The 25,969-nt window shown below is 51.5% G+C and overlaps 4 protein-coding genes across 4 annotated transcripts; 3 read left to right on the top strand and 1 right to left on the bottom strand.

Moving 5' to 3' along the window:
- Nucleotides 1–270: 270 nt before the first annotated feature.
- LOC120700079 (L-type lectin-domain containing receptor kinase IX.1-like) lies at nucleotides 271–1,811 on the top strand. The gene has a single exon (XM_039984243.1). The coding sequence runs from the start codon at nucleotides 413–415 to the stop codon at nucleotides 1,544–1,546; it is 1,134 nt and encodes a 377-aa protein (XP_039840177.1). The 5' UTR covers nucleotides 271–412; the 3' UTR covers nucleotides 1,547–1,811.
- A 2,855-nt stretch (nucleotides 1,812–4,666) lies between these two features.
- LOC120701138 (monooxygenase 1-like) lies at nucleotides 4,667–11,934 on the top strand. Its single transcript, XM_039985288.1, has 5 exons — nucleotides 4,667–4,743; nucleotides 5,020–5,166; nucleotides 5,282–5,338; nucleotides 5,463–5,631; nucleotides 11,188–11,934. Exons 1-5 carry the CDS (start codon nucleotides 4,667–4,669, stop codon nucleotides 11,932–11,934), a joined length of 1,197 nt encoding a protein of 398 aa, XP_039841222.1.
- LOC120700083 (mediator of RNA polymerase II transcription subunit 15-like) lies at nucleotides 6,796–7,618 on the bottom strand. Its single transcript, XM_039984245.1, has 3 exons — nucleotides 7,529–7,618; nucleotides 7,183–7,449; nucleotides 6,796–7,074 (listed from the first exon to the last, which is right to left on the bottom strand). Exons 1-3 carry the CDS (start codon nucleotides 7,541–7,543, stop codon nucleotides 6,940–6,942), a joined length of 417 nt encoding a protein of 138 aa, XP_039840179.1. The 5' UTR covers nucleotides 7,544–7,618; the 3' UTR covers nucleotides 6,796–6,939.
- An 11,144-nt stretch (nucleotides 11,935–23,078) lies between the features above and the next one.
- On the top strand, nucleotides 23,079–25,967 carry LOC120700084 (L-type lectin-domain containing receptor kinase IX.1-like). The gene is made up of 2 exons (XM_039984246.1): nucleotides 23,079–24,563; nucleotides 25,328–25,967. The coding sequence occupies exons 1-2, from the start codon at nucleotides 23,111–23,113 to the stop codon at nucleotides 25,909–25,911; spliced, it is 2,037 nt and encodes a 678-aa protein (XP_039840180.1). The 5' UTR covers nucleotides 23,079–23,110; the 3' UTR covers nucleotides 25,912–25,967.
- Nucleotides 25,968–25,969: the final 2 nt, after the last annotated feature.

Consider the following 25,969-nt stretch of genomic DNA (forward strand, 5'->3'; position numbering starts at 1 on the left):
GTTCTGTAATTAATTTTATAATTAGTCTATATTCAAATGTAGAAAAATTTTCTTTCATAAATTTTACACGTGCAACTAAATTCGTCTGAAGTTCTGAACGACTAAATCTGCTCTCCATCAGTCTTCCCCTTATCTCTGTCACACGATACAACCGAAAAACTCAACATCGCCCCCCCCCCCCCCCCCCCCCCACCCCAATCCAATGATAAAATATGATATTCATCAGCCGGCAACGAGAGAAACAAAGCTCTTCAAGAAGAACCAGAGGAAGGCAAGAAGGTTGAAAAGAATAGTAAGCCCATGGCTGCCCGCTGTCTCCTCCTCGCCGCCGCCGCCGCAGTCTTCATCTCTCTCTGCGCCGTGGCAGCTGGTCAGGACGCGAAGGTCTTCCGGCCGTGGCAGCCGGCCGACGATGGAGCGGGAGCTGGAAGAGGGCGACTTCTTCGACGACGAGCCGGAGATGCAAGACGACTTCGAGAAAGGGACCGGGCCGAAGCTGTTCCGCTACGGCGAGCTCGCCATTGCCACCGACGACTTCTCGGATGACCACAAGCTCGGAGAAGGCGGGTTCGGGTCGGTGTACAGAGGATTCCTCAAGGAAATGAACCTTGACGTTGCCATCAAGAAGGTATCCAAGGGCTCGAAGCAGGGGAGGAAGGAGTACGCCTCGGAGGTGAGCATCATCAGCCGGCTGCGGCACCGCAACCTCGTGCAGCTCATCGGCTGGTGCCACGGCGGCGGCGAGCTCCTCCTCGTCTACGAGCTGATGCCCAATGGCAGCCTCGACACGCACCTCTATAGCGGCGCCGCCGTGTTGCCATGGCCGCTGCGGCATGAGATCGTGCTCGGCCTGGGATCGGCCCTGCTCTACCTGCACCAGGATTGGGAGCAGTGCGTTCTCCACAGGGACATCAAGCCGAACAACGTCATGCTCGACGCGTCGTTCCACGCCAAGCTCGGCGACTTCGGCCTCGCCAGGCTCGTCGACCACGGCCGGGGCTCGCACACCACGGTGCTCGCCAGCACCAAGGGGTACATGGACCCGGAGTGCATGACCACCGGCCGGGCCAGCGCCGAGTCGGACGTCTACAGCTTCGGCGTCGTCCTCCTCGAGATCGCCTGCGGCCGGCGGCCTATGGTAACGGTGGCTCGCCGCGGGGAAGAAGACCGGGAAGACGACGTGATCCACATCGTGCAATGGGTGTGGGAGTTCTACGGCAGGGGAGCCATCCTCGACGCCGCCGACGCGCGGCTCGAGGGGGAGTTCGACGCCCGGGAGATGGAGGCGGTGATGGTCGTCGGGCTGTGGTGCGCGCACCCTGACCGGAGCCTGAGGCCGTCCATCAGGCAGGCCGTCAACGTCCTGCGGCTCGAGACGCCGCTGCCGAGCCTGCCGGCGAGGATGCCGGTGGCGACCTACATGCCACCACCTGACGCTTTCTACTACACATCTTCGGTCGCGACGACTGGCGGCGGCAGCAGCACCATCACTGGCACCGGCACCACTGTGTCCAGCACGACAGAGACGTCAATCCTGCTGAAATGACTTTTGCATTGCGCCATACAAAATGCAGCATCAAATTTATTATGACGATTTTTTACTATCAGTAGATATTTTTTTACTGCTCTAGTGTAGAACTTAACTGCAGACCAAATAGAGCGACATTGGCTGGCAGCATGTTCTAGGAGCAACTCGAACCGGCTAGGTATAATCTTAGCTAATTTAGAGTTTTAGAGGATTAAAAAAATAGAAACTTTAAGAGCATCTCCAAGACATTGAGTAAAAATTCTAGCTAAATAACTAGGTTAAAAAGTAAATAGCTAGCCAAAGAGTAGGAGATTCAACAACCTCTCCATCCACCTGCTTCCTGCCGCCCGCCGCCCGCCGCCCGCCGCCCGCCCCCGCTCTGCCGCCCAGAGCCACCCACGCGTCACCTGCTCCGCTGCCTAGAGGTCGTGGCCGAGGTCGCCACCGTCACCACAGGGGCCTGAGTGCCTGACGCCGAGCTCGAGAACGCCGGATCCGCTTGTGGCCGAGGTCACCGCCACCTTTGATGCCGCCGAGGTCACCGCCAGCCCATCTTTGATGCCGCCGCCTTGGCCGCCGCCACCGACAACCTCCTCCTCTCTTGGTCCAGCGGCGGGAGGTGGGGACCGGCGGTACAGCATGGCGGTGGGCGCAGTGGGCCGCGGCGGGGCATATGGCGAGGTGCAGCAGGCATGGCGGGGCCAACACGGCGCAATCGGGAGGAAGGAGAGAGGATTGGCTCAGACAGCGAAGCAAGGTGCCGAGGCAAAAATAGCTCACGAGGGGCAGGTGATAGCTAATCAGATAGCGAGGATGGCCAAATGAAGAAGTTGTTTGATCCAGTTTTTACTTTTGTTTGGCTATTTTTAGTATAGTGTGCGTGCGTTGCTACGGGTAATATAATAGACCTACGTATGATCAACTTTGTGTTCATTCACTTCATGTGTAGGCCGTGCCGTGATTATGCAAGATATTGATTGTTTGTGTTCCGATTGATTTGTTCGGGCTCCGATTAGAATTCGAATTGATTTATTCCAATTGAGAGACCAAGAAAATATTGCTTGCTTCAGAATAGTAGTGGTAGAGATAGAGATCAAAATAAAAATAAATTATTTTGTTTTTTTAATATATAGTAACCAACATGCCATGCTACTAAACGTGAAATCAGCATTTGCTCTTCTACCAACGAAAATATCAGTAGATTTTTAAGTTGTCTGGATTTTATATTATTATATTTAAACTCTGAAGCATACATAAATAACATGTCGGCGGACGAGGAATTCTTCTTGACCTGTGCCTCTGAGGGCAATCCTAACCCAAGGTACTACTGGTGATTTTTATATTTGTCATGTCATATAGACACTACTCATATAAACTACATTTTTAATGGATGGTTTTTTTAAAAAATTTGTTATCCAATCATATCTCTTCATCTCTTTTCTTCTTCCAATTCTAGTTTTTTTTTGTCTTGGTTTTCATGTAGACATGGTTTCTTGCATGAGATCTGGTTTTTTCATTTTTTTTCTTCTCTCCTCATTAACTCTTTTGTCATCTCAGCTTTTTGCTTACATGACAATATATTTAATGCTATGAAAATTAGTTGAGTTTGAGGGTTAGGACTGCCCTGAGCGTACGTTGCCATCATGGAGGTAAATAACTATTGGAAGAGGAGCGTGTGCAGCACTGCGGGCCGCAAGCGCCAGCTCCGAACGACCCAACGATTGTGGCAGTGTGCGCGAGGCCGGCGTGCTGCATTGTGACGGTGCGCGACGCGGCATCTCTGCTCCCACCTTTTACGCGTGCACACGTGTTGGGACTCCAGCGACGTGCTGCGTCCGCTAGGACTGTTGTTATGATCGGGAAGGGACCCACCTGTCGGGAAAGGAGTGCAGTGACGGGCGACGGAATCAATCCATGATTTAGTAATATAGGCAGAGATTTGACTATTTTTAGCTATGCAACTTATTTTAGAAAACTGTTCAAAAAAAACTTTTTTTAGAGAAACGGTTGTAGTTGCTCTAAACCAACAAATCGCCTCCACATCGGCACCATGTCTACTGCTGCAGGGGATGGCCAGCAACTTGGCAGCCATGGCCGGATGGGTGGTGCCGGCCCGGTACCTCGACGGCCACGGCAAGGGACAGGGAGGAGCAGTGGCGCGATGGCCACATGTAGGGAGGGGGCAGCCACGGGCTCCGAGCTGAGCCGGTAGGGATGGAGCGGCGGGGACGAGCCACGCGGGCTAGGTGGAGCAGAGAGGCGGGGAGGGCGCACGGGAGGGAGATGGTGAGTAGGACCCGGTCGGTAAAGATGTCTAGCGAAGGGGACACGGGAGGGGATACCGAGCTAGATTGAGAAGAGAGGTAGAAGCGGAAATTGTTGAATCACTTTTTTCTAGCGTTTTTCCATTGTTACATATCCGAATGGATTTAGCTATGCTCTTAGAGTTGCTCTAAGATGGCAAAATAGCCATTTTGATCCCTCAACTTTATTGTGAGGGTCAAATTCGTTCCTTAACTTTCAAATTGGCTAATATAGTCCCTCAACTTTCATTTTAGAGTCATACCCGTCCTTATGCTGATATTATACTCTAAAATATTAAAATACACCTGGTTGGTTTGAGAAAAAAAATACTTTTATGTAATATGGTGATGTGGCTCTATAGCTTTTTTACTGCATGCAAAAAGCATTCTAAATTCCACTAGAAATTTGCTCATTTTGAAATTGCTAGGTTTCTGGAAAACCTTAAAAAAAAACTCCAACTGTTTTGGGCCAAAAGATGCTCTAAATCTTGGGCACAGCCCATTCTTCCTTTTTCTTCTCCCTAATTTTGTTTCTCTTCACGCGGAGACACAAGCCGCTGACTCCGTCTTGCACGCTGTGGGGGACGATGGGCATCGTCCCCACCTGAAATTCATTAGCTACGATTCCGGAAGCCGGCCGGTGATGGTTTTGTATTATCGATCATTGCCAGCTTGGGACGCACGCACATTGGTACTTAACAAACACCTTAGCGGCCAGTGACAAATTAAGACTCGATCAAAGTCAAATTTAGCAGGCTTATTAGCAGCCTATATATGAAGATGGGTGCATCATCATTCTCCCAGCAGCACCAGCGGCCACTAGGAGGCAGGAGACATGGAGGAGGAGGTCCATGGCATCGTCATTGTTGGTGGTGGCATCTGCGGTCTCGCCACTGCTCTTGCTCTTCACCGGTAACATCCATCATCGGCCCTTCAGTTTCGTCGATCAACGACGCAGCAGTTTCTCAGTTTCTTTGCCTCATTCATCTTTCATGCATTTTCCTCTTTAGAGCAGTACCCTGGCGATGTTCAGTCACATCAAATCTCTGCTTGGAAATGTTGTATCTCTAGTAAATATAATCTAGCTGTGAAAAATTCAGGCCGTTGAAGTTTTGATTTCTCAAGTAGCTAGCTGTGATGAATTTGTGAACAACATACTAAACAATCTGCTGCTTATTTGCAATCCAGGAAAGGGATTCCTAGCCTCGTGTTAGAGAAGTCGGAGACTTTACGAGCGGCTGGCGGGTCCATTGGTGTCCATGCCAATGGATGGCGTGTTCTAGAGCAACTTGGGATTGCTGCAGAGCTCCGGAAGACTGCCGACGTAGTTACTGAGTAAGTTTCTAGATCACTAGTTCAGTTCCCTGGACTCTTGTCTTTGGTCCTGATGATTTCAGATGTTTGGAATTTGGATCGGAGAGAATGCTTAACTCGCGTCTGTCATTTTCAGGTTTCACGATGTGTGGCAGCAAGAGCAAGGAAACAAGAGCGCCGTGGTACCTGTCAGGTATACCGACTGCCACAAATTAAAGCAATCTCATAGCTAGAATCAGAGCTAGCCCAAGTGAAAAATTAAGGCACTAACTAATAACTAAAACTGAGCAATCTTCTCGCCATCACCATTTGGCCAGGGGGGAGCTCCGATGGTTGAAAAGGAAGGACCTGATCGAGACAATGGCCAAGAACATACCTGCAGGAGCAATCCGCTTCGGCTGCCACATTGCAGAGATTCATCCAGCAAATCCTGACAACCATGGCGCGGTTCTCACCACACTCGACGGCAGTATCATCAGGGCCAAGGTAACGCAGCCAGTGCTGTGTTCAACCTGCTTATTTATACTTTTAGAGATTTCTGATCTACAGTGAGTCCAGCAGGTACATATATAAGGCTCCGAGGGACTAAAGTTCGAATTACACCCTCGCACTATTGCAGAAGTCCGATTTTTAAACTTCAACTACAAAACCAGATAATATAGAACATTCAACTGTCAAAACTGAGCAATTTTGTCCCCTGGTGGTTTCCAAAGTGGTTTTGTATTTTTTTAAAAAATAAAAACTCTAATTAGATCTAAAAATCAAAACTAATTTATTTTAAATTAGAAAAATATGAAATTAGTACCAAAATTTTTCTAAAAATATAACATATCTATTATTGCTCTATTTGAATTTGAATTATTAAAAATAATATATATAACTACAAGCAAACAAACATTATGAAAATAAAAAAATTGGATCTAAATAACTAAAACGTATCGTGCCATTAGATAGGTTATATTTTTAGAAAACTATTGATACCCATTTCGTATTTTTTGATTTAAAATGAATTACTTGTAATTTTTTTAGTTTAAATTTGAATATTCTTAGTTCTCGCAAAATGGAAAACCACCTTCCACTACGGGACTGTGCCTATTTGCCGTGTGCCAAGGGCACACGGCAAAGGCCGTTTTACACTCGGCAAAGTGTTTGCCGAGTGTAACACACGGCAAACAGCTCACGACAAACAATGGCCGGCAAAGAGCTAGTTTGCCGTGTGCTACATCTCGGGCACACGGCAAACACTTTGCCGTGTGCAATATTAGGCCGACGGCAAAATAAAGTGCAGTGTCCAACAGCACGTGGCACAACCTGTTTGCCGTGTGCCGTAACGGCTTGGCACACGGCAAACACGGACCCTTTGCCGTGTGCCCTGTCCCAGGCACACGGCAAATAATGCCACCTTTGCCGTGTGCCACGTGAACAGGCACACGGCAAAGAATGGCAGATTTGCCGTGTGTCTTGCCGTGGCACACGGCAAAAAATGGCGGCACACGGCAAAATTAATTTTCAGATTCATTTTTTTGTTTAATCACAAATATTTTAGATTCCAATCAAATTAACATCACAGGCAATTTATATATATTGCATCAAATGTCACAATCATTTTATATATCACAATTTGCATCACATTCAATCCATAGAAGTCCAAATGCAAATATCGCAATGCATACAAACCCAAATGTGGTCGATACAAGTCCATGAAGCACTGGTAGTTCATACATGTCCATACAAGCACAAGTTCAAACGATAGTCTATACAAAGAGTGCATGTCCATACAACCACAACTCACGACTACGACGGCGGCGGCGGCGGCGGGTGCTGGAACTGCTGCATGTAAGTCACCCAATGAGGAGGCGACCACACATTCTGAGGGATCGGCGAAGGGGACATTTCTGTTGGCCCATCATTTGATGCCGCCGATTGAGGCTGCAAATTCAAAGTCATTAATTTGAAGTCTTTGTTTCTAAGTCATGATAGAGTTGTCTATTAGTCAAATAACGATAAATGAAATTAGAAGGTTGTGAAATCGCTCACAGGAGTAGGGGTAGCTGCACGCGCAGGGATATTAGTCTGAGTGAATTGCGGTGGTGAAAGACCCATTTGCGAGCCCAGAGTCTGCATGAACTGAAAAGCCAGGGCCAGCTGCATCTGATTCTGCTGGGAGGCTTCCTGTGTCTGCCCAAGGTCTTGCTGCATCCTCTCCCGCTCGGCCGCCCACGCCTGCTGCTGTGCCTGCTGCTGTGCCGCCCACGCCTGCTGCTGTGCTAGGAGCTGTGCTTCAAAGTCCCGTTGCATCTGGGCCTACAAAATTAGATTGCATGGTTAGAGTACCAAGAAACATATGTCAAAATTAATAAACATTTGTTGTAACAGAAATAACCTTCAGTGCCTCCATCTGAATCTCCGTAGTGCTCTGACGTGAGCGTATGGCCGGGCTAGAGCTGGTGCTCCTGGCTCGAATCTGCGCGAGAGTAGGAGTACTGGCGGTGTCAATCAAGTTATCTCCAATACAGTACCGGCCATGCTTCTTCCCTCCTCCCACCCTCATCACGACTTCTCCATCAATGGGCTCCGTCGTCGGATCAAAGTCCGGCCCATGCACCTCCGTTGACATCGAGTTGTACTCACTGAGGCGACTGTGGATAGTCGCGTGGCTGTACGCTTCTGGGGGGTCCGCCGAGTTGTAGTTGACATCCGATGTCGCCTTCCCTTTGTGGGCCAAAGCCCACGCCTTGATCGGGGGGCAAGGCTCGCCTCCATGTGAGGCCGACTGTAAAAAAGAAAGATGATTACAAATTGTGTACGGTTGAGCGTTAAAATGAAGAAATGAATTCACTTACCCATCTGGCCGCGTACTGTCGTAGGTGACTGTTGCCCTGATGGTGCGGTGCACCTGGCATCATCAAACGCCGCTGCCGGCAAGACTCGTGCATCTCCACCCAACCTCCCGCATACCACCTGTCGATTATCATGTCCCAGCACTGTTCATTCCCGGCTAACCACCAAGGAATCACCTGCAGGTCATACATGACATATAAGAAGATCAACTGCAGCGTACTTCATTTTAGTAAAAGTCAATATTAATAATATTGTATATTTACCCTCATATATTGTTCCCGAGTTAGCCTGAGGTTTCGCACAGCCCCTTTGTTGGTCTTCATTTTTTCGATGCGACGTTTGTAATCACAGTTGGCCTGGATGCGCGCCTCGTAGAGCATATCCGCCACCAGCTTGTGACAGGCCGTGTTTGCCACCTCGCGTGCCACGGTCATCATTCCCTCCTCGCACCTGTAGAAATCCTGCACATGATGATGAACGAAACTATTATATCAAGAATGTCCAATTAATGAGATGTATTGACAATTATAGCGCATACAAGACTTACCCACAGTTCCTGCAACACCCACTGTGCTTTGCTCACAAAGCACCTGCCTTCCCGGTCCGGTCTATCGATGGCTCGGATGTAGTGCTCCCAAGCCGACGCCGGCTGAAGACGGCCGTCAATCTCGATGCATCCAGGGTAGTGGTCCTTGCAAAGCAGGCCCAGAATGCCATTGGGGATGCGTTTGTGAACACCTGAAACGACGATTACAAAATTCCTGCCAAAAATATTTGTGTAAAATTGGAATTGAAATATATAAGTACGAAACGTAATGAAATAGGCTAAAGTTACTTACCTTTTACCGTCCGGCCGAATAATCGGCCGTTGCTCGAGCGGTATAGGTCGGTTCGGGAGACGAGCGGGGCCTCGCATCCAGACGGCAGGTATGTCTCCTGCCACCCCTCCCTGGTTGTCGTCCTCCTCACTAGAGGCCTCCTCCTCCTCCTCCTGGTCCTGCTCCTGCTGCTGCTGGTCCTCCTCCTGGTCCTGCTCCTGGTCCTCCTCCTCCTGCTCCTGCTGGTTCTCCTCCTGGTCCTCCTCCTGGTCCTCATCGTCCTCAGGGGAGGGTGACCTCGCGCGAGGCCCCCTCGTCCTCCTGCTACTCCTGCCGCTCCTCGTCGTCTGTGACGTGCCGACATCCTCATCTAGTGGAGGCACCGACGAACTTGTCTCACCCCTCCTCCTCCTCGTCCTCCCTCCAGCCATCTGGGAGGACTCACCTCTCCCAGCAACTCTGCGCAGCACAGCCTCCAACGACTGCATCATACCTCCGCCGCGCCCCACCATCTTTGATCTATCACCTGAAATTAAAAGGGGCAAACCAATCAGAACAATATTTAGAAATTAATTAATGCAAGTAGTACAAAAATAAACATAATCCGAACATGTATTACAAAGTAATTGTTGCAAGTAGTAAAAAAACAAACATAATTAGAACAAGTGAAAAACTGATATAATTGTTGCAAATACGGATCTTACATGTATTAGAAATACTCTTCAAGATCGGGATTAGCTGGATCGTAAGTCTCATCATCGCTATCACGTCCGTCGATATCATCAACGGCGTGCTCCAAAGGAGGAACGCTTTCATCATCACTGTCATTGCCTAAACGTAATCGCTCAAGTAATTCCAAGTCCTTCGCATTATGAACCTCATCCCCGGCATCCTCGTGAACAAAACTTTCATTGTCTACTTCCATTCCGATTGCTTCGGTTAAATCTATTTGGAAACTCTCTTGTAGCCCATCTTCTTGAAAGAACTCTCCTGTATATGTGTTTGGGTCTATGTTGTAATCTTCATTGTTCGGGACAGGTAGTTTACCGTGAGGGGAGACCTTATACACAACATCCCAACCCTTGAGACGATTGTCGGTTTGGCACGGGTATGACAGATAATAAACTTGTGTTGCCTGTTGAGCTACAACATACACATCGTCTCCTGGGTACACGGATGACCGCTGAATTTCGACTAGCCCAATATTCGGGGTACGTCTCACAGCTTGAGGATCAAACCAATGACATTTGAATATGACAGGTTTCAGAGGTACGGACCCATGAAACGACAGTTCGTATATTTCTTCAAGTGTTCCGTAGTACTCGAGCCCATCATCTCCTGGCGTGAAAACTCCGGTATTTGTTGTTCTTCGATTGGGCCGAATCTGCTCGTGCTTTGTTGTATGAAATCGATATCCATTCACGTCATAAGCTCCAAACGACTTGACCCTATAGGCACAGCCATTCGCAACCTGCCGCAACTCGGCACTCATCGACGATCATTTTGTGCCTGCAAGTTTGTCATATTATTCGCACGTACGAACAACTTGTAATGTCATATACTACAAACGAACAGAATTGGACATTACCTTCTGTTTGAACCAAGAAATGAAATCAGGACTTCCATTTCCCGCGCCCTGTCTAAGTAGGGTCTCAGTTTCAAGGAGGCTAAGCGCCCTTGATCGACGCCAGAATTGCATATGAAATTCTCTAATCAAAAGGCGAATGATAGGGTTGGATACAGAAAAGGGAAATGACTTGAGAACTAAATGAATGCTGAGAACTTACTCTATGTAGGGCAAAACTTCGAAAAGATTGGTCAACACATATAGCATGATAGCACGCCACTCTTAAATATCCAAGGTCTTGATGGTTGCAGCACTTGCACTTCTGAGTTGGCCTCGGAAAAGACTCAGGGTGGAGTTAGATTCCGCAGTATTATAACGAGGGAGTGGATTGTGGACGCTAGGAAGATTGTCAGCATAGTGGTTGAAGTTTGCCGTGTGTCTTTTTTATCGACACACGGCAAAAGTGTTGTTCGCCGTGTGCCCCTTGATTACCGTGTTCTGAATCCAAGGCACACGGCAAAAGTATTGTTTGTCGTGTGCCCGACATTGGACACACGGCAAATTTTCTGGCGCACGGCATATGTGCTGTTTTCCGTAGTGTTCAAAACCATCTAAGGTGTCAAATTTGTCCGTATTCAACTGTTGGGATGGTCTTTGTTACCCGGTTTTGTAGTTGAAGGTTGAAAATCAAACTTTTTGTGATATAGTTCGAGAGTTTAAACCGGACTTTAAAATTTATTCATTTGTTTTGTTTTGCTCTAACCTCCAGTAAGTATCTCTGCTGCTGATGTGTAAAAAATTCCCTTTGCCGAGCAGGCCCTGATCGGATGCGACGGCTCAAACTCAGTGGTCGCCAGGTACTTGGGCCTGTCCCCGCCGAGATCAGCCTCCCGCATGCTTCTCCGCGGATTCACGAGATACCCGCAGGGGCATCCATTCGGGCCCCATTTCCTGCGCTTGAGATGCAAAGGTTTCTTCGTCGGCCGCTCGCCCATGACCGACCACCTCGTCAGCTTCTTCGTGGCCTTCTGGCACCCCGGCGCCGGCGCCACCAAGGACGCGCGCGCCATGAAGGCCTTCGTGCTCGAGAGGCTCAAGCTCCAGTGCTGCTCCGACGAGGTCGTCGAGATGGTCCGGGGCCTGGACCCCGAGTCGCTCATCGTCCTGACCAGGGTCTGGTACCGGCAGCCGTGGCAGGTCATGTCCAGCAGCTTCCGGCGGGGCACGGCTACGGTCGCCGGCGACGCGATGCACGTCATGGGGCCGTACATTGGCCAGGGGGGCTCGGCGGCGCTGGAGGACGCCGTCGTGCTCGCGCGGTCGCTGTCGCGGGTCGCCGGCGGCGGCGGGCGCGAGCTGCGCCAGGAGAGGATCGGCGCAGCGATGGGGGCGTACGTCAGGGAGAGGAGGCTGAGGGTGGTGAGACTGTCGCTCGAGTCCTTCGCCATGGGGACGATGCTGGCGACCAAGTCGCTGCTCATGAAGCTCGCCTGCTTCGCCGTCGTGACTCTGCTGGGCACCAACTCGCTGGGCCACACCAACTATGACTGCGGTCGCCTCTAGCGGCTGCTGCGTTTTCTGGTTCTGGAATGTGCGTGGGCTCTTATTCCGGTTTGAACGACTTTGCTATTTTTCAAACAAACACTAAAAAGTTGAAACTATATATCCCAGAAAGTTTGATGTTATTCACTTAAAGGTTGTAGAGTAGTAGGCAAAGTTTGATGTTATTCACTTAAAGGTTGTAGAGTAGTAGGCATCAAAATTCAAGTTTTATTTAAGGACGTTAGTTTGGTTGCTTGAGGGCATGTAAAACAGTGCAGACAACAGCTGTCTTTTTATCACAAACAGACAACTCAACAGATATCTTGTACAATGGGCTGTCTGTTTGGCTGTCTGCAGAGTGATTAATTCAGATTTTGACACACAAACTCATGGTGATCTATCTAGTATATAATTGATCTTTGTAACCACTTTGTTGCATACACGAGAGAATAAACAATACATTAAATTAATTCGTATGACTCTTAAAATAAGCGTGTGTGTGTATATAATTGTATATATTTATATTCATATGAAATGATCTTAGAACTTTTACGTATAACTTGTCAAATAAAAACATTTATCAAATAAAAACTTCTTAGGAGATAACATAATAGAATGTAAAAATATTAGATAAGAGAACTTAGTTTAATAGTACTCAAAGGAACACCTTAGAATGGAAAAAAAATAACTAATATATGTGCATGATAGTCTCATCACGCACGGACAAGCTAGACAGCTAGCCTCTGTCGCGTAGACGTACATGAGTACGACGTTGTCTCGTCGCACAGGCAAAGCCTTGTCGTTGTCTCGTCGCACAGGCAAAGCTTGCTACGCGTGCTCTTGGGATTGGATTTCCGGAACCATTAGCGCCAAATGCTTTCTCTCCGCGCGCGTCGGATCCATGCCTCGTCGTCTCCCCGCAGCAACTCCTGCAACGGGCCCTTTCACCGTCGCCAAGCCTGGGAGCACGGGCCTTGAGCCGTAGTCGAACCAGACGCCGGCTTGGCAGTCAATGCGGGGTCGCGAGGGAGGTTCCTGCAAAAATTACCTACATGTCTACTTCAGTCGACGGCCCGTTGTACGTGCTCTGATGTCAATGGAACGTGCATTAACAGTTCAGAGAGGTGATGACTAGTAGTGGACCACCGTATCTATATTATTCTATCCCCTGTGTACTGTACTGTGTTGGACGGAGGGAGGAGCTGTTCAAAATGCTTACGGGGCTAAATCTTAAATTTACCTGTTCATCAAGCATAAACTGTATGACCGCATCTTGGTTTCACATCTTGTGTGAATTGGTTTCACGCAGGGCTACCGCGTGTTTAATTTCTTGGTGATTCGCTGCTGTCTTGGTCGTCAAAACGGCAGTCACTGAATGTTTTTGGCTTCGTCAACTGCTCGGTGAACTCGGTGTCCCCATCAACAAGGCAACGATTGTGACCTTGTTGCTACCATATCCAACCAAAATCTCAGCTTGTCTTAGCACATTAGCTACTGTTTGTTTTTTTCCTAGCAATGTTGTATAAGGATGGGTATTGTTTCATCAAAGGTTCTTTCCTATCCAATGATCCTCCCAAAATCTGGTTTGGCACCCATTCCGTACAATAAATTTTCGTCTTGTCAAGAAAAGATCTTTACTGTCTATGAGCCCTATCCAAAAGTGGGAGTCTCCTAGTTTCTTGACTACCTGTGCAAAAGTTTTGTTCTTTAGGTATTTCCTTCTAAGCAAGTTTTGCCAAATTCCATCCTCATTTAAGAGGTTACACAACCATTTGCACAACAAACAGATATTTTGAACATCGAGATTGGTGATGCCCAGACCCCTACACACTTAGGTGTACAAAGGATATGATGCTCCATCTAGCCAATCTGAATTCCTTGTGATGCTCACCATATTGCCAGAAAAATCTGGATCTATAGTAATCCAACTTTTTAAGAACACCCTTAGAACTTCTAAAGAAGGACAACATAAAAATTGGTAAGTTGGATAGTAGGGAGTTAATTAGTACTAATCTCCCTCCTACTGATAAAAAACTTGCCTTTCTGGTTGCACAATTTTTTTTAATATTTCTTTGATTACACTCCAATCCTTGTTTGTGAGTTTACGATAGTTCATTGGAATCCCCGGATACTTGAACGGGAAACTCCCTTCCTTACACCCAAAAAGCTGAGTATAACTAGTTACCATCATTTTAGCTTCCCAAAACAGAAAAGCTCACTCTTATAAAAATTAATCTTAAAGCCGGATAACTTTTCGAAAGCACATAGTACTAGTTTCAAGTTTTTGGCCTGTACTAAGTCATTTTCCAAGAAGAGTATAGTATCATCAACATATTGAAGAATTGACAGCCCCCATCAACTAAATGAGGTACCAAGCCATGCACTCCACTCCAAATTATAGGTCGTTTGAGTTTTTTAACCTCAAATTTGACCACTCGTCTTATAAAAAAAAACTTGCGCAAATATAGTCAAATTTAAGTTATTTTTGAAGAACTTGAATTGATAAAACAAGCCACAACAAAAAAATGATATTTTGCATAAATTTTTGAATAAGACGAGTGATTAAAATTTTGGGTCAAAAAAGTAAAATGACATATAATTTTTTTTGAACGAACTGCACAAGATAGTGCGAGTTTCTATTAATATAGTTGGAAAAAAATTACAAAAGTACAGCCCTGGAAGGCCATAGGTATGAAAAAAAAGAAAGAAAAAAAATAAAACTCACCCGGTTGGATTGGGACATCAACACGAGTAAGCCCTCAACTCAACTCAAAACCGGCCAGTTGGATTGGGACATCAACGCGGCCGTAGCACACCACTCAAACGGCAGGCAGCATAACCCGCTGCAACTCACGGCTCGTAGCGGCACCTCTCAACCTCCTCGCACTCATGCAGTCGTCGTTGCCTCCACGTGTGGCTTCGCGTCGACAGGGAACCAAGAGAAAAAGGACGCCGCCGCATCGAGAGAGCCACTGCCATGCGGGACCCAACGCTGCAGTGCCGCTGCAACACCACACACCACCCGACAGAGTGATAACACCAGATCCGGACCTCTCACAGGTTGTCTCGCTGTCAAACACCACGACAACAAAATGCGCGGGGGCCTCGCCACATCCGCCGTTGGACTCCACCTCGCTCTCGTCGCCTCCAAGAACCACCTCACGTGGGGGCCTTGCCACGCCCGCCTCAGCACTCCATATCGCGGATCTGTTCAAAAGTCGCCATAAGAGAGGTGAGCAATGCCACCCCGCTTCCAAGGTCCCCATCAAACCGCTGAGCCGCCACCACAGGTCGACTTCATCTCGTTGATAAACCCGCGTGCATGGCAGCCACTACCATGGCAGAGAGTCCAGGATGTCGCTTGCGCCATCTTCCGACGATGTACCGCACCGGAGTAGCTCCAGCAAAGCTAAGCCATCCGCCGCAATTCGCTGCAAGCCTGGTCATCGCACGTTGTTGTCGCCACAAGCGCCGTCTTCCGACGTAGTCCCATGCCGCAATGACAGACGCTAAGCAGCTCCAGCCGCCGCGGTCCGCTGCAAGCAGCCAACCCGACAAGCATGCGGCAACCCCCGACCGCCACCACAACTGCGAACGCCACCACGAGAGCTTGACAATCCCCATCAAACTCACCCTCCTGCACCAAGCCACCGCCACCGACTGCAATCTCCCATAGCCATTGACGGCGCCGGTATTGCCACAAGCCGAGTTGGGTCTCATGAAACAACGCCTCCAAGAAGGACACGACGCCAATGGCGCCGCCGTCGCTCGTCCAGGATCGGACAAGGCTTTCACCCAGAGAACCCAGAGCAGTGGAGGTGGAGCTCCAAGATGATGCTTCCAACGGGGAGAGCAACGCCCAAAGGCGCCGCCGCCATCGCCGCCAGCAAAAATGCCGGCAGAGGCTTTTGGCCAGAGCATCCCCACCCAAGCCACTGTAGGCACCCAGCCCGGCCACACCGGGACCACAGCCATGGCAGATCACCGACAGCGACGCCCCAGATGCAGCACGGCCTCCGCCCTCAGGCCACAGCGCCTCCTCCTTCCCCGGGTCCAGTGGGCTTGCTATCTGGGGTAAGGCACGGCCAGGGCGCCGCCTCCGCCCCCAAGCAAGGCCGCCTCCGCTCCCCAGCCCACCGCCGCGCCATCCGCCAGTGGCTGCAGCGCTCCTTGCGCCCAAGCTTGGCCCCCAGCTGCCGTGCAGCACCTCGGGCCGCGCGCCAGGCCACCTCCGCCGAAAGGTTGTGGACGCCGCGCCGGGTACCATGTCCGCCGCCGCTGTAGGCGGCCTCCTCCGCGAAAGGGCCCGCCGCCGCCATCCTAGGGGCCGCGCGGACTTCCGGCAGCCCCTCCGGCGACGGCGAGGGTGGGAGGAGGGGGGGAGGTGGGTGGCGGCGGCTAGGGTTCCGACGCCTCCCGAGTCGCCCGAGCGGGGGGGGGGGGGGGGCGATGCGGGGGCCTGGATACGCAAAGGACATATAATTTGAAATGGAATAACTCACTACTGCATGTAACTCACCCTATGTAAAGCACCTGAGATGAACATGATTGTTATTGCGTTGGCCATCACTCTCTTTCAGTTGCATTATTGTCGAAACTAGTACATAGCACCTTTTTTGTTGGCAAATCTTTGGCTCCAAGCAGCACTCCTGTCCGTCAATCAGCATTGCAGCATCTGGACAGAAAACAGGCCTCTTTTCAGTTGACAAGCTGTACTGTAGAATTCATTCATGTAGCACAAGAAGATAGTAGCTGTCAAGCTGTAACCAAATTGGCAGAAATTCATGAAGAAGATTTTAAATTCAAGAAGGCTCGTGGCTGATAAGCTCTGGTGACGACTGACGACGACCAAGCCAGAGTAATCTGTTCTTCAAAGAAAAACCAAGCTCACAAGAAGAGGGCACTATTTCGGTATTTCCCCTTCTCCATTTCTCTCTTTTTGAAGTAACTTCTCCATTTCTCTCATTGTGACAGCTCTGAAGCATTCTTCTGGTGGCAGTCGTCTCGTCTTGTTGACACAGTTAAAAAATCTTGCTACCTTGTAATCCAACAGTATACAAAAAAAATTGAAGTTGCAGTTGATGATCTCACGGTCAACTCTACTGGTGCTTGGCGAGTGAGAGCAACCATCTCTTCAGACGAGGGACGATTTTGATGGCGCGCCCAGACACCAAGGCTACAACATCACGGCGTCCAGACACGGCAACGCTTTCCTTTCCAAACCTACCACTGCACACGAACGCGGATGGGCGACTGAGAAACCCAACGTTCTTCTGTACTTGGTCCACAATGACAGTTGACAGGTCTGAAAAATTCATGTACACCGTGTCTGAATCTGAACTAGGGCTACCCGCAGCAGGGGCCTGTATCCTGCCCTGCAGTACTGCATGCCGGACGAAACCGCCGCAGCGGCATACTGTATGAAGCCCGAGATAATAGCGGGGACGATTCCATCAGGTGAATCTAGGGGCTTTCCCGTTCGTCCTGCACAAGCCAGCGTGGCACGGGGCCCGCCTTGCCGCGCCGCCCGAAGGAGGAGAGAGGGAGAGAGAGGAGGAAAGTGTGCCGCTGCCGACCATGCCCGCCGCGCCCGCTGCCCGCCGCGCCGCCGGAGAGGAGGGAGGGGGGACGGACGGAGGTGTTGGAGCAGCGAGGGGCCTGCACACCGTGCACCCTCTTCCCCAGCGCGGCTCCTCCACAGCCTGGCCGCCGCGAGGCCCCGCGCCTCGGCTGGACTGGCGCCTCCGCGCACCGCCGCGGCCAGGCCGCCGCTGGCCCCGGGTCCCCGGCTCCTCCTCGCACCGGCGGCCACGAGCAGAGCTGCCACCACGAGGCGCTCCGCCCCGCCGCTCACCACGGTCCGGCCGCCATGCCATGGCCCTGCTCGTCCACCTTCCGCCGCCACACCACGCCACGCCCCGGGCCGCCGCGCCGCTCCGGGAGAGGGGAGGCCGGCGGGGATGGGGCCTTGCCGCGAGCTCGTGTCGGCCGCGGAGGGCGCGGGCTCTTGGGGCGGCAGGGAGCGTGGTGGCCCGCCCCGCCGCCGCGCCCCGGCCTGGCCGTGGCCGCCGTGCCGCGTCCATCCCGCCGCGGCGCCCCGGCCTCGCCGTGGCCGCCGCGTCCGCCCCGCCGCGGTGCCCCGGCCTCGCACCGCCTCGACGCGCCGCGAGCCCGCAACGTCCGGCCGCATGTGCGCCGCCGCCGCCGACGCCGCCATGGGAGAGGGAGGGAGGAGGGGGCGGCGGGTCCAGTCGCCGGCGCCATGGCCCCCTGGAGGCGTCCACCAGCACCACGAGGGAGAGGAGGAAGGCCATGGGAGCTGCGCCACCGGGCCTCCTGGCCAGGCCGTGCGCGCCGCCGCCGCCATGGGAGAGGGAGGGAGGAAGGGGCGGCGGGTCCAGTCGCCTGTGCCATGGCCCCCTTGTAACATCCCTAAAATTCACTAATCAAATTCACTCGCTAAAAATCATTTTCAAAACCTATTGCAAAAATTTATCTTTTGAGCTCAAACTCCTTTGCCATCTAATTTTCACCATGCATCTAATCTACATCCAATTAAGGTCCTGTTGCACTTTCTAATCAAGCTAATCTCTTTTTCTTTTCCATAAGCCATTTTCTCTCTTCTCCCCTCCACGTTCTTGTGCTTGCACATGCAAGCTGCACACGCACAGGCCATCCACAGCAGCAGCACAGCCATAGCACGCGCGACGCAAGCTAAGCAAAAGCCAGAATTCGCTCGCGAGCTTCGCAGGCAATGCAGCACGCCGCACCACGCCACCCGCGTAGTGCCAAGCCACTGCCGCCGAGCTGCCGTATCGTCCCATCACCACGCCGAGATGCTCGCCGGGCCAAAGCCGTGCCGGCCGCCGCGACCGCCGCCGTGCGCCACAGCGCCTCAGCCTCGCCTCCCACGTGCCGCACGCGCGCCCCTATGCGCCCACGCGCTCCACGCGCCTGAGATGCTCGCTGCGCCCCTGCCCGACCCGTCCCGTCGTCCCTGAGCCGCCCCGCCGCTCGCGCCGTCACTCCACGACACCGGGCGCCATTAATGGCCGCCGAGAAGCTCACCGGCCGGCCATCAGCGCCCCCCTCTCCACCGCCTTCCAGCGCCTATAAATAGGCCTCCACAAGCTCGCCTTGCCACCACCAAGCACGCCAAGCTGCGCAGCTCCACCGCTCGTCTTCCTCGCTGCTCCAATTTCCCGATTCTCTGTTTCTCCCCCAACAGCAAGCCCTCCGATCGATCTCCCCCACCAGTCCATCTCGGTGCAATTCCCTTCGAGGTGAGCATCTCCATAACCTCATCTACCTCATCCAACTCGTGCCGTTCCCTACCCCTGCCTGAGCCGAGCTCCCCACGAGCTCCCATGGCCGTAGCCATGGCTGCTCGGGGCGGACCTCCTTCCACTCTGTCACCCATACCCAGAGTCACTGGAACGGAACCCCCTCGCTCTCCTCTCTCTCCCCATGCCCTCGGATCGGGAAACCATTGACCGCAGCTCGATTCTGGTGATCCTCCGGCGAGCAGCCACCGTGGCAGCCGCCGCCGCTCGTGTTCGGCGTCTGTCTCGTGCCCTCCCCCTCCATTCCCTGCGTGGGCCACAAAATAAACCGAAAGTCTAGAAACGGTAGCCCATGTGCTGGTCTGAGCAACCCAAAACAAAAACCAGCGGCCCAGCAAAGCACCACGACCAGCTCCCTCCATTTACATTAATTCATTTTCTGAATTAATTAAGTACCCTATCTTATATCTACAATATCTCATCCATCCAAGCTCCGATTCCGTTGATTCTTTTTCCTAAATTCTTCTAAAAACATATATTATCTAATCCTCTAATTTTCATCTCCTCTTGAGCTCATTTTATTTTATGTTTGCATTTGTTTGTGTTGTTGTCGTTGTGTCGCTCTCGCCCGTAGCCGACGGAGTGACTGAGGAGGAGAACGTCGAGGAGTACACGAACCAGTACCGCGACCCCGAACCCGAAGGACAGTACCTCGATCAGGACTTCCCGGAAGGCTTTGCGAATGGCAAGTTCAATCCTATCCTTTGATGCATATGTTGTCCTAGTTTTTATAAACACAACCTATTGGCCTGATTTACAAAACTGCATATGTTTTGCCTACTGAAAACATGGTTGGATAGCCACCTCTTGATTTGTTATAAGCATTCCTTGACCACCTAGATTAATGTCTGAATGTGATCTGTTTGGACGTTAATCGATGCTAGAACGCTTAGGACCTTAAACACGATACAACCTGTTTTATATAAAAAAAAGGTGTGAGTGTGTGGGAAGGGAAAAATGTGAAATTTTCGAAAGATAAGTTTAGACAGGATGGATGTCACTTCTGTGTGAATTGCCAAATGGTGTGCTCGTACCTGTGTGGTAGGGAAAAGAAGGGAGATATCCATCTTGTCACTACTAAGGACCGAGTTGGTGTGTCATCTCACCTAACTCCACTATCGTGCAAACCACTCGACCGTTGTATGGGCAACGGCTTAGTATAAACCCCACTAGTTAGTCTGATAGCCATCAGGAGAGCTGAGAGCAACGGGTGATCAAGGAGAAGGGATTAGCTCTGTGTGACTTATGCCCTGGTTAAACCTCAGTGATTGGTCAATGGCCCCTTGGTGAAACCCGTGGTGGCTAGTCAGGTCTAGCTAAGGTGGGTAATGTCTTTGTTGGGATCTGCACCGACACTATGGTGATCGAGTTGCAATACCCCGCTTGTGGGTAAAGTTGCACACCTCTGCAGAGTTAAAATCTATTCGAATAGTCGTGCCCACGGTACTGTGCGAGTTACGGTGTGGTCACATAACTAGTGTTTCTTCTGGAAATGGACGGGTTGGCGTGAGTGGTTTTGGAAAAGTGTTCGACAGTTGTGAAGTGTGCTACGGCGGATGAGGAGTCCGGTAGCAACTTAAAACTTGGATCCTGTGTGGATTAACACTACGTGTTACTCAGTATAAGAAAACTTGCTTTGAAAATTCTTTCTTTCAAATGAACCCCTACATAAAAACTAGCTTTCCGCAAATTAAGCCATAACCTTATCCTTGATTTACCCTGTGCATTATATTCTGTTTATGCCCCTCCGTGGGTGTGGTTGGACTTGCTGAGTATGTTTTTACTCACTCCATTCTTAATTTTTACAGAGGAAGATCCCGACTTCGTTCTCGAAGACGTTGAGTAGAGGTTCCGTCCTGCACCCAACCTTACCTGTGGATAGGGTCACCCGTAGGAAGTTCCGTATGGTGCAAGACTCTGATGACCCCCTCTTCGTAGTTAATATCGTTGTGTGGGTGTTAGTTGTTGTCCTCGCGATAGTGGCGCTTCACTGCCTACTTCCGTGTAGAGTTGTACGGTGATGTACCATCTGATGTAATAAAAGTATTATCTGCCTCCTGGGACTGATATTGTATCACTTTTAAATCTTCTCTTATGAGGGGACGCTTCACCCCTGGAGGCATCCACCAGCACAGCGAGGGATAGGAGGAAGGCCATGGGAGCCGCGCCTCCCGGCCGGGCCGTGCGCGCCGCCGCCCGCGAGGGAGAGGAGGAAGGCCGGCGCCGCCACTCACCTTGGAGGAGAAACATGAGAGGAGAGAGAGGGGAGTGGGTGGGGTGAGAGATAAGATTGGGTGGGTCCCACTCATCAGTGGGTGTAGAAAGGGTGGGTAGGATAGATTTGAGTAGAAAATGTAGATGACTAGGATATAGAGTATGAGATATAGGGTATGACGACCGCGAGAGAAATATGGATAGAGGAGAGAATCTCGATGACTAGGACAGAATATTTCTTTTAGGTGATGAATTTAGAGTATGACGAGTGCAGATAGGCTAGGAGCTCCTCCAGCTCCAACTCAACTGGACTTCAGGAGAAGCACAGAACACCTCGACGATACCGAGCAGCTAAACACAGTCGCCGGCAAGCAGCATGATTGAATCGAATGCTCTAATTGATCCTGCACTTACAGGAACCTGCTGTGTCATGGTCTGTATGGCGTCCCGGGTTAATTCTGGTAGAGAATTGTATCAAAGCGACAGTGCTGGGCTCCATACTCCCATCACCTCCTACTCCCTTGGTCCCAAAGGGAATGCAACTCTTACTTCCCAAAGAGTCAAACAATTTAAATTTAACCAAATTTATACAAAATATTATTAATATTTATGTTACAAATAAGTAATATTAGATTAATCATGTAATATATTTTTATACTAAATCTATTTGGAGACATAATGCTAGTATTTTTTTGTATAAATTTGGTTAAATTTGAAATTGTTTAACTTCTCAGGGGAGTACGAGGTAAGAGTATGAATGAATCATGACCCTTGAATTTTGGACAAATAAAGCAATCAAATAATAAAAGTTCTAAGCAGAATCTTCTAAATGAATCCATCTGAACTGTGCGGGAAATTTTTATCCTTCCTTCCAGTATTCTGACTCTGAATTCTGAAAGGAACTTCGTCTGAAGTTCTGAACGACTGAATCTGCTCTCCATGCAGTCCTATCCTTTTCTAAGTAGTTAATAGTCTATAACTAAGTTATACATAATCCATCGAGTATGAAATTTGTACTACAGTTTAAGTATACAATAATTTTTCTACCATAAAAATTTCACCACAGTTGTACTATAGAAGCTGCACCATAAACAAGTAGTCCAGTAATAAAAGTTCTAAACAGAAACTTCTAAATGAATCCATCTAAGGCTGTATTTTGATGGTGAAAAAGTTTGGATTTTGGTACTGTAGCACATTTCATTATTTTTTGACAATTAGTATTCAATTATAGATTAATTAGCGTCATTGGATTCATCTCGTATGAACCAGTTAGACTGTGTAATTAGTTATGTTTTCAACTGTATTGGATTCCATGTGCTGGATACTGTCTAAACTTTTTTGGAACTAAACAGGGACTGTGCAGGAATTTTTTGTCCTTCCTTCCCGCATGCTGACTCTGAATTCTGAAAGGATCAAAGGGAAACTCCGTCTGAAGTTCTGAACGACTGAATCTGCTCTCCATATGCAGCCCTGTCCTTGTCATACTATACAACCGAAAAACTCCACACCTACCCAACCCAACGATAAATCAGCCGGCGGCTCAATCTGGAAAGAGAGAAACACCACCTCTCCCAGAACCAGCGGAGGCAAGAAGGTTGCAAAGAATAGTAAGCGGCGGTGTCCCTGGCAGGCCAGCGGCCATGGCTGCCCGCCGTCTCCTCCTCGCCGCCGCTGCCGCCGCGGTCTTCATCTCGCTCTGCGCCGTGGCAGCTGGTCAGGACGCTAAGATCGACCTGCCGTACGCGCCTACCTGCTCCACTAGCGGCAACTACACCGACGGCAGGCAGTACCAGAAGAACCTCGCCGAGCTCCTGTCCAGGCTCCCCGCGGCCGCCGGCGACAACGGCTGGTTCTACAACGGCACGGCCGGGACCGGCGCCGACCGGGTGTTCGGGCTCATCATGTGCTACGCCGACCGCAACGCGACGCAGTGCCGGGCGTGCCTCGCCGGCGCGCCCGCCGGGATCGCGACCGTGGTGTGCCCGGGGAGCCGGAACGTGAGCACGGCGTACGACGCGTGCGTGCTCCGGTACGCCGACACGGACTTCTTCGCCGTGGCCAACCCCAGCGAGGCGTTCTACGTGTGGTGGTCCGGCACCGTCGACCGTGCCAGCCTCGACGACGCGCGCTCGAGCCTGATGAACCAGCTCGCCAAGACGGCCGCCGACTCGCCGCTGCTCCTGGCGAACGAGAGCGCGCCTCTCGCCGGCTCGCCTTCGCCGGGCGCGGTGTACGGGCTCGCCCAGTGCACGCGCGACCTGACGCCGGGGCAGTGCACCTGGTGCCTCACCACGTACATCGCCCAGCTGCGGGACAGGTTCCCCAACAACACCGGCGGTGCGATCAAGGGGTACAGCTGCTACGTCAGGTACAATGTTTGGGCCTTCGACATCATCCTGCCACCGCGCCCCGCGCCGCTGCCGCCACCGCCGCCTTCTCCGTCGGTTTCCACAGGACTAGTGGTCGGCTTGTCTGTCGCCGGTGTATTATTGATCGGTCTGGGTCTATCGATCTGGCTCCTTTGCCGCCGACGGCGAAAGCGCCTCCGGCAGACGATGGAGCGGGAGCTGGAAGAGGGCGACTTCCTCGACGACGAGCCGGAGATGCAAGACGACTTCGAGAAAGGGACCGGGCCGAAGCGGTTTCGCTACGGCGAGCTCGCAATTGCCACCGACGACTTCTCGGACGACCATAAGCTCGGAGAAGGCGGGTTCGGGTCGGTGTACAGAGGATTCCTCAAGGAAATGAACCTTGACGTTGCCATCAAGAAGGTATCCAAGGGTTCGAAGCAGGGGAGGAAGGAGTACGCCTCGGAGGTGAGCATCATCAGCCGGCTGCGGCACCGCAACCTCGTGCAGCTCATCGGTTGGTGCCACGGCGGCGGCGAGCTCCTCCTCGTCTACGAGCTGATGCCCAATGGCAGCCTCGACAAGCACCTCTACAGCGGCGCCACCGGCGCCGCCCTGTTGCCATGGCCGCTGCGGCATGAGATCGTGCAGGGCCTGGGATCGGCCCTGCTCTACCTGCACCAGGATTGGGAGCAGTGCGTTCTCCACAGGGACATCAAGCCGAGCAACGTCATGCTGGACGCGTCGTTCTGTCGGAATTGAGCCCTCTGTTCTCTCTCACACAACGGACGGAGGTAGGAGAAGCTAAGAAGAACAGTAGAAGCTAAGATGAACAGTAGATGCAGCTTTGCATTGGCGACGAACGCCCCAGCCGCGCACATGGCCTGTATGTTGGCTGTTCTATTGATCAAATGGACTCGACTCAACTCTGCACACAAGGATTACAAGACCACTTATAGGCCTTGGCGACACACAGCGCCCACGCCACCACACTCGAGCGAACTCGGCGCCCACGCACGCACGTCCTGGCGACCCGGCTTCTTCTCCTTCGTGAGCACCTAACTTCACGCAAGAACCGATCACCGTCTTCATCCGCGAGCCCAAGTGGCGTCCCTTCCGCTGCTTCCGCAAGCCTCCGACTTGGTCATCCGAGCCGTACGCGCCGCACGTCGTGCTCACCATTCTGCTGGACCCGAACACGAGCACATACTCGTGCACCAACAGACCCGGTACAGACTCGATCAAAAATCTAAACAAGCTAACTAACTCAAACGAGGAGAACGCACGCACACACGTGACCAGATCCTAACAACCTAAACAGAACGTAGCCATACCAACATTCTGGACTCGACATACTCGTCGCACACACGACGGACTTGACGCAACCTCTCAACCTAGTAACCTCTCAACCTAGACGAGGGACACAAACGCGAGCTCGAACACGCGCGCCATCGACAACTCTGACCTGACACACGCCATGCACGGACATGACGTGGTTTATTCCTAACACGTTCCACGCCAAGCTCGGCGACTTCGGCCTCGCCAGGCTCGTCGACCACGGCCGGCGCTCGCACACCACGGTGCTCGCCGGCACCATGGGGTACATGGACCCAGAGTGCATGACCACCGGCCAGGCGAGCGCCGAGTCGGACGTCTACAGCTTCGGCGTCGTCCTCCTCGAGATCGCCTGCGGGCGGCGGCCCATGGTGGCTCGCCACGGCGAAGACGGCGTCGTCGTCCACCTCGTGCAATGGGTGTGGGAGTTCTACGGCCGGGGAGCCATCCTCGACGCCGCCGACGCGCGGCTGGTGGGCGAGTTCGACGTCCGGGAGATGGAGACGGTGATGGTCGTCGGGCTGTGGTGCGCGCACCCTGACCGGAGCCTGAGGCCGTCCATCAGGCAGGCCGTCAACGTGCTGCGGCGAGAGGCGCCGCCGCCGAGCCTGCCGGCGAGGATGCCGGTGGCGACCTACATGCCCCCACCTGACGCTTGCTACTATACATCTTCGGTGGCTACAGGCGGCAGCAGCGCCACCACCACCGGCACCTCCCAGTCCAGCAGCACGACAGAGACATCTACCTTGCTGAAATGACCACACAGCATGGTTTTACACCAGGACATTGTTTGGTTTGGCTAAAAAAAATTTCGCG

The sequence above is a fragment of the Panicum virgatum genome, chromosome 3K, assembly GCF_016808335.1.
Source record: "Panicum virgatum strain AP13 chromosome 3K, P.virgatum_v5, whole genome shotgun sequence".
In the NCBI taxonomy this organism is placed as follows: domain Eukaryota; kingdom Viridiplantae; phylum Streptophyta; class Magnoliopsida; order Poales; family Poaceae; genus Panicum; species Panicum virgatum.